This window comes from Triticum aestivum, chromosome 4D (genome assembly GCF_018294505.1).
Source record: "Triticum aestivum cultivar Chinese Spring chromosome 4D, IWGSC CS RefSeq v2.1, whole genome shotgun sequence".
Classification (NCBI taxonomy): domain Eukaryota; kingdom Viridiplantae; phylum Streptophyta; class Magnoliopsida; order Poales; family Poaceae; genus Triticum; species Triticum aestivum.
The window spans coordinates 88,417,301-88,425,140 of record NC_057805.1 but is presented as its reverse complement, the minus strand read 5'-3'; the positions used below and the strand labels follow the sequence as shown (position 1 = coordinate 88,425,140).

The 7,840-nt window shown below is 51.3% G+C and overlaps 1 protein-coding gene across 1 annotated transcript; it reads right to left on the bottom strand.

Annotated features, from left to right (window-relative positions):
• Nucleotides 1-6,149: 6,149 nt before the first annotated feature.
• Nucleotides 6,150-7,298, bottom strand: LOC123096725 (uncharacterized). Its single transcript, XM_044518486.1, has one exon. The coding sequence runs from the start codon at nucleotides 7,296-7,298 to the stop codon at nucleotides 6,150-6,152; it is 1,149 nt and encodes a 382-aa protein (XP_044374421.1).
• Between the last annotated feature and the right edge of the window lie 542 nt (nucleotides 7,299-7,840).

The following is a 7,840-nucleotide window of genomic DNA, read 5'->3' as shown; positions in this document are numbered from 1 at the left end:
TTGTCGTACCCAGACAATCTGTGCACATGCTCACTGGTTGAGCTATTCTCCTCCATCCTGTAGGCAAAGTATTGTCAGAGGTCTCATACCTCTTGACACGGGAATGAGTATGAAATACCAATTTCAACTCTTGGAACATCTTATATGCTGTGTGGCGTTCAAAACATTTTTGAAGTCCTGGTTCTAAGCCTTAAAGCATGGTGCACTAAACTATCAAGTAGTCATCATATCGAGCTTTGTCAAACGTTCATAACGTCTGCATCTGCTCCTGCAATAGGTCTGTCACCTAGCGGTGCATCAAGGACATAATTCTTCTGTGCAGCAATGAAGATAATCCTCAGATCACGGACCAAGTCCGCATCATTGCTACTAGTATCTTTCAACTTAGTTTTCTCTAGGAACATATCATAAATAAAACGGGGAAGCTATTTGCGAGCTATTGATCTACAACATAGATATGCAAATACTATCAGGACCAAGTTCATGATAAATTTAAATTCCATTAATCATATTACTTAAGAACTCCCACTTAGATAGACATCCCTTGAGTTATCTAAATGATCACGTGATCCATATCAACTAAACCATGTCCGATCATCACGTGAGATGGAGTAGTTTTCAATGGTGAACATCACTATGTTGATCATATCTACTATATGATTCACGTTCGACCTTTCGGTCTCCAGTGTTCCGAGGCCATATCTGCATATGCTAGGCTCGTCAAGTTTAACCCGAGTATTCTGCATGTGCAAAACTGGCTTGCACCCGTTGTATGTGAACGTAGAGCTTATCACACCTGATCATCATGTGGTGTCTCAGCACGAAGAACTGTCGCAACGGTGCATACTCAGGGAGAACACTTATACCTTGAAATTTTAGTAAGGGATCATCTTATAAAGCTACCGCCGAACTAAGCAAAATAAGATGTATAAAAGATAAACATCACATGCAATCAAAATATGTGACATGATATGGCCATCATCATCTTGTGCTTTTGATCTCCATCTCCAAAGTACTGTCATGATCTCCATTGTTACCGGCATGACACTATGATCTCCATCATCTTGTTCTTTTATCAACGTGTCGTCACATGGTCGTCTCACCAGCTATTGCTTTTGCAACTATTGCTATCGCATAGCGATAAAGTAAAGCAATTACATGGCACTTGCATCTTATGCAATAAAGAGACAACTATAAGGCTCCTGCCAGTTGCCGATAATTTCAAAAACATGATCATCTCATACAACAATTTATATCTCATCACGTCTTGACCATATCATATCACAACATGCCCTGCAAAAACAAGTTAGACGTCCTCTACTTTGTTGTTGCAAGTTTTACGTGGCTGCTACGGGCTGAGCAAGAACAGTTCTTACCTACGCATCAAAACCACAATGATTTTTTGTCAAGTATGTGCTGTTTTAACCTTCAACAAGGACCAGGCGTAGCCACACTCGATTCAACTAAAGTTGGAGAAACTGATACCCGCCAGCCGCCTGTGTGCGAAGCACGTCGGTAGAACCAATCTCGCGTAAGCGTACGCGTAATGTCGGTCTGGGCCGCTTTATCCAATAATACCACCGAATCAAAGTATGGCATGCTGGTAAGCAGTATGACTATTGTCGCTCACAACTCACTTGTGTTCTACTCATGCATATAACATCTACGCATAAACCTGGCTCGGATGCCACTGTTGGGGAACGCAGTAATTTCAAAAAAAAAATCCCATGCACACACAAGATCATGGTGATGCATAGCAACGAGAGGGGAGAGTGTTGTCTACGTACGCTCGTAGACCATAAGCAGAAGCGTTATGACAACGCGGTTGATGTAGTCGTACGTCTTCCCGATCCGACCGGTCCAAGTACCGAACACACGGCACCTCCGAGTTCAGCACACGTTCAGCTCGGTGAGGTCCCACGAAGTCACGATCCAGCAGAGCTTCGAGGGAGAGTTCCGTCAGCACGACGGCGTGATGACGGTGATGATGATTCTACCGACGTAGGGCTTCCCCTAAGCACCGCTACAATATGACCGAGGTGGATTATGGTGGAGGGGGGCACCGCACACGGCTAAAAGATCAATGATCAACTTATGTGTCTATGGGGTGCCCCCCTCCCCCGTATATAAAGGAGTGGAGGAGGGGGATGGCCGGCCCTCTACTATGGTGCGCCCTGGGGAGTCCTACTCCCACCGGGAGTAGGATTCCCCCCTTCCAAGTAGTAGGAGTAGGAGAGAAGGAAGGGGAAGAGAGAAGAGAAGGAAGGAGGGGGTGCCGCCCCTCCCCCTAGTCCAATTCGGACTAGGCCTTGGTATGGGGGGGCCTGCCCTAGGCAGCCCCCCTCTCTCTCCCCTAAAGCCCAATAAGGCCCATATACTCCCCGGCGAATTCCGGTAACTCTCCGGTACTCTGATAAATACCCGAACCACTCAGAACCTTTCCGATGTCCGAATATAGCCTTCCAATATATCGATCTTTACATCTCGACCATTTCGAGACTCCTCGTCATGTCCCCGGTCTCATCCGGGACTCCGAACAAACTTCGGTCATCAAATCACGTAACTCATAATACAAATCGTCACAGAACGTTAAGCGTGCGGACCCTACGGGTTCGAGAACTATGTAGACATGACCGAGACTCATCTCCGGTCAATAACCAATAGCGGAACCTAGATGCTCATATTGGTTCTTACATATTCTACGAAGATCTTTATCGGTCAAACCGCATAACAACATACGTTGTTCCCTTTGTCATCGGTATGTTACTTGCCCGAGATTCGATCGTCGGTATCTCAATACCTAGTTCAATCTCGTTACCGGCAAGTCTGTTTACTCATTCCGTAATGCATCATCCCGCAACTAACTCATTAGTTACATTGCTTGCAAGGCTTATAGTGATGTGCATTACCGAGAGGGCCCAAAGATACCTCTCCGATACACGGAGTGACAAATCCTAATCTCGATCTATGCCAACTCAACAAACACCATCGGAGACACCTGTAGAGCATCTTTATAATCACCCAGTTACATTGTGACGTTTGATAGCACACAAGGTGTTCCTCCAGTATTTGGGAGTTGCATAATTTCATAGTCTAAGGAACATGTATAAGTCATGAAGAAAGCAGTAGCAATGAAACTGTAATGATCATAATGCTAAGCTAACGAATGGGTCTTGTCCATCACATCATTCTCTTAATGATGTGATCCCATTCATCAAATGACAACACATGTCTATGGTTAGGAAACATAACCATCTTTGATAAACGAGCTAGTCAAATAGAGGCATACTAGGGACACTTTGTTTTGTCTATGTATTCACACATGTACTAAGTTTCCGATTAATACAATTCTAGCATGAATAATAAACATTTATCATGATATAAGGAAATATGAATAACAACTTTATTATTGCCTCTAGGGCATATTTCCTTCAGGGGGCAGCAGAGGCATCTACAGGGGGCATGAACGCGGCGAACGCGGATGCGTTGGAAGGCACCAGCGGGCCTGCAAGCAGTGGAGCGGCTGGCAATCCAGTGATCAGGCTAGGTGGCATCACGAAGCCCACTTGAGCAGCCGGGCAGATGACCGGTGGGGCATCTACGATAGTGGGTGGTGCATGCGCCGCGTCCAGCGAATCTAATGCTATGCCTTGCAGGAGCGGGGCGTGCATGTCCTCCGAAGCAGCCGAGTCATCGTCGGAAATGATGAGTGGCTGACGCATGGTGCCATGGGGTGGCAAAGGTGAGGCCAGAGCAGATTTGCATGTGTCAGTGTCAGGATATGCGACAGGTGCACGGGGAGCAACCGGCCTAGTGCCACCGTAGGTTGGGTCAGCGCGCCACCCCGCACGGACCGCGGAGACGATAGGGTCGAGGTGGTCAGGGGAGAGCGGGCGTGGTGAGGCACGCTGAGAGAGAGAGGCGCAAAGTCTCCGTCGGAGGAGTTACCACCGAATGGGTTGGCGGCATCACCGTGGTGCTAGCGAGAAACCTAACTACTTTGGCTATTTTGATCTCACTGATGGGTCGGAGTTGGATGACAATGCCAGGAGGAGCTGGTTTGCCTGATTGGAGAAGCACGAGGGCGCGGACCAAGGTGTAGTCGATGCCATGGAGACAGAAGTCATCAACGGCACAGACGTCGCCAAGGAAAGCCAGGGCGAAGCGTATGCCGTCGTTGTGCCAGAGCTCATGCGGGAACTCGGAGACCTCAACTTCCGCGAGGTCAGTGAACACAGCAATGGAGCGGTCAACGTGCTCGACGGGCTCTATCGTGACTACGTTCCCTTCAAACTCTATTGGGCTGTGACTGATCACGTCATTGCGTGCAGCAGGCGTGTGGAAGGTGAGGCAGGCAATCCCCCGCCATGATCCGCCCATGATAAAGGCGGGGTTGCCGCAAGTGTGCTAAATGGCTTGGTGGATGAGGGGGTGGGGTTGGGGTCTGGGTTCTGTAGGTGAACGAAGGCGAAGCGGCGCGGGCAGTGAACTAGGCATGGTGGAGCTGCGACTAGAGGCATATCTCCATACGGAGGCAGCAGCCCAGCCTCATGAACCGGGCGGGGAAGTTCATCATCGGAGTCAGTTTCCGAGACGTGAGAGGTGGTTCTAGTGTATTGGGAGGCGAGGAAGACGTCGGAGAGACGATCTCGCAGCTCCTGGGTGTCGAACGGAGAAGTGTGCGTGTGAGTGGTAGCTGGGAGGGGGGAGGTGGGTGTGGGTGGAGGCGCAGAGGTGCGTGGCGGCGAGGAGGGGGGAAGGGGAGCCCCGTTGGTGTTGACAGGAACGCCTTGGAGGATGAAGGGGGAGGGGACGCAGAGCGCGGGGAACGGCTCAAAGAGGATGATGGGGACGTTGCCGATCCTGAGCGTACGCGAAGCGCGAGTCGCCGCCGAATAGGAGCCGGCGGAGTCCATGCTGCGAGTGCAAAATGATGGATTAGGTATAGAAGAGAATGCATCTGGAAGAGGAGGAAAGAAGGGCCAGATTCTCCTGTACCCGCAGTCACGGCTACGGTGGCCGCTCCACCAACAGCGAGCGCAGCGGACGGGGTCGCGGCAGGTCTCTACACAGTGATCTAGGGCAAGGCACCAGTAGCAGCATCTCTTCCTTTGGGTGGATGGAGGAGTGCGAGAGCATAGATGAGGAGGAAGGAGGCGTCGATGTGTTATATAGGGGGGGTGAGGCTGTGGATGGCTGGGGGCGGGAGGGAGGGGGGAGGAGAGGAGAGCATCTATGTATGAAATCGTCGTGTTGTTGTTGGTCCGTATAGGTGACATATCCGTCGTCAGGGTGGGTTGACCCGTTGCGTGTGTCAGTGGGCGAGGGGACAGCGGGTTGTGGCGTGGTGATCGAACGGCCGGAGTAGGCTATAGGGGGTGATTAGGAGTGATGATGAGGTCTAGATGCTGATCAGAGGCAGCGTGGGGGAGCTGCAGCGACGGGCGAGCGCATAATCTCTCCGCCTCGTCGGTTCCCAACGTAAGATTCTCTTTTGATGAGGTTGCCGGGGCCGCGCGTGGGGAGACAGGGAGCGGCGCGGCGGAGCCTGGATTAGACGCGGGGCGGGCAAGCGGGTCGTCCAAATATGGCACAGACAGAGAGACAGGGAGGGGGTCCTAGGGCCGCGCGCCATCTCCGCCCGCATGCGCCGAATCAGACACCACGTACGGATCTTTTGCAAGATTTGGTGTGTCTTGGGGCGCCACACAGCCATCATTATGCATGCAGTGGGCCATAGGTGCATGCGGGGCAGGCCGGCCGTGCAGGAAGCGTGCGACCACAGGGGGTTGCTGAGGCGCGAAGACATGCAAGTGCTGGTGATCAAACGGGCCAAGGATGGAATCCGATCGAGGGGGCAGGGTAGGGTATGCGAACTTGTTATAATTATGAATGAAGCGACTACAGTGATCAATGGCCGGTTCTAGCTGGTCAAAGAGAAAGAGCCGAGACCCTTCAAAATCAAGGGACCCATGCTTGAGGATTTGAATTTTGATTGAGCGGGAGATGATGCTAGACTTGAAAATATGCTCATGAACTTTGACTTCAAGAAAATCTTGTTTGACCGAAAAACTGTGGTTTAGGGCAGACTCAACTAGCAGTTCACTAGGCCTAACAGTAATTGGCAGAAAAGTAATCCAGAACAGGTGCTAGTGGTGAGTGTATTGCACGTGTGGGGTAAGCTGGCTAAAGCGATTAACATTAAGCATACGATAAAAGGAGCTAATACCCGGCCGTTGACGACGCTCCTTTGGCAGATCAAGAGTTGTTGACGCAGATGGCAGGATTGTAGGGTCGACCGCCGACGGTGAAGGAGGTGTGGCACCAAACGACGACGGCAAGGCGACCCCAGAAGGCGAGCGACGGGCACCCCCCATAGGCAGTGGCCAAGGGAAGCGGATCAGCATGCCCAGCTTGCGGAAGTCGCCCATGGAGGCGATGCGCGTGGCAACGTCAGTCGAGGCAACAGTGAAGGAGAAGTAGGAGTCTCCGTTATCCGTGACGTTGAATTGGTGGTGGACGCCGCCGAAGAGGCTAGCGAGGATGAGGCCCAAGGTAATGGCATCAAGGGCGAAAGGAAACTGTATGACGTGCGCGTACATGCGGAATCCGTGTGGCTGGTTTGGTGGATGAATGGAGACTGACGATCGACATTGTGCCCAAGCCACGCCTTCGAAGTCGAGGCCCAGATCCTCCAGGATTTGGAGCAGTTGTGCAATCGACATACAAGTCGCAACAGAGTGGGATGGAGGTGGGAGGGGGGGCAGGGTTCTAGCGAAAGAGAATGAGTAGTTGCAGTGACGGATTGTGGATTGGGCGAGGATGAGCTCTGCAACACGCGCAGAGGCAACATGGAAGCGGAAGATCAGGGGAGAGCATTTGGCGACGAAGAAGTCAGTAGCAGAGCCACCAAGGGCGGCTTGAAGCAGAGCGGCGACAGCTATGGCATCAAGGTGGTGGTTGCAGTAGTCGAAGACGATGTAGAGCGGCGAGGCGAGGTGCATGGCTGGGGTGGTGATGTCGAGGCGGAGGTAGTAGCAGCAATCATCTTTGAACTCCAGTCCCATGGCATTGCTGCAGCCCAGGAAGCAGCGGAGCGCAACCTGGCCGGCTTTGACATAGGGCGGGTCGAAGAATGGCGAGGGTGGTGGTGCAACAGAGGGGAGGAGCGCGTCGAAAGGGTTGGTGGCTAGAGCTAGGTCAGGCGGAGGGACGGCCGGAGGGTTTTTGGTGGCTGGAGCTTGGCCGGAGGCCGGCGAGGAGGGAGGAGGGGGAGCGGGAGCGGGAGCGGAAGCCATCCTGCAAAGTAGAAGTACTCTTCAGTCCTATGTGACTAATGCGTCTTACACGAAGCCATCCTGCAGAGTAATAATATATGACATGCAACTTACACAAAGCATACGGTCAAATTCATATGTGAAAGGAGCTTCCAATGACATAATTTTCACATTATACATCTCATGTACTATTAATCTTGTCAATAGTCAAAGACGGTTTTGAAAAACACATTAGACCCTATATAAATGGAAGGAGGGAGTAGGTGAGATATGAACATCTAACCTGTTATAATTACTTCATAGTGAAAATTAGAAGTTGAACATGAAGAAATAACATTATCAACAAACCCGGAGTAAGGGAAACTCCAACATGCCGACGCATTCTGTCTGCGCGCGTCCGTTTGGGTCGAAACGGAGACAAATCGGTCCAACGCGCCGACTAAAATGGACGAGCGTTTGCTTTTTGTCCGCGTGCGACCCATTTCAGGCTCAAAACTTCGTTGGCAACGTCTGTGCTTCGCTAAGGAGGAACCTCTCGTTGCAACCAATTAGGCTTGGCTCGG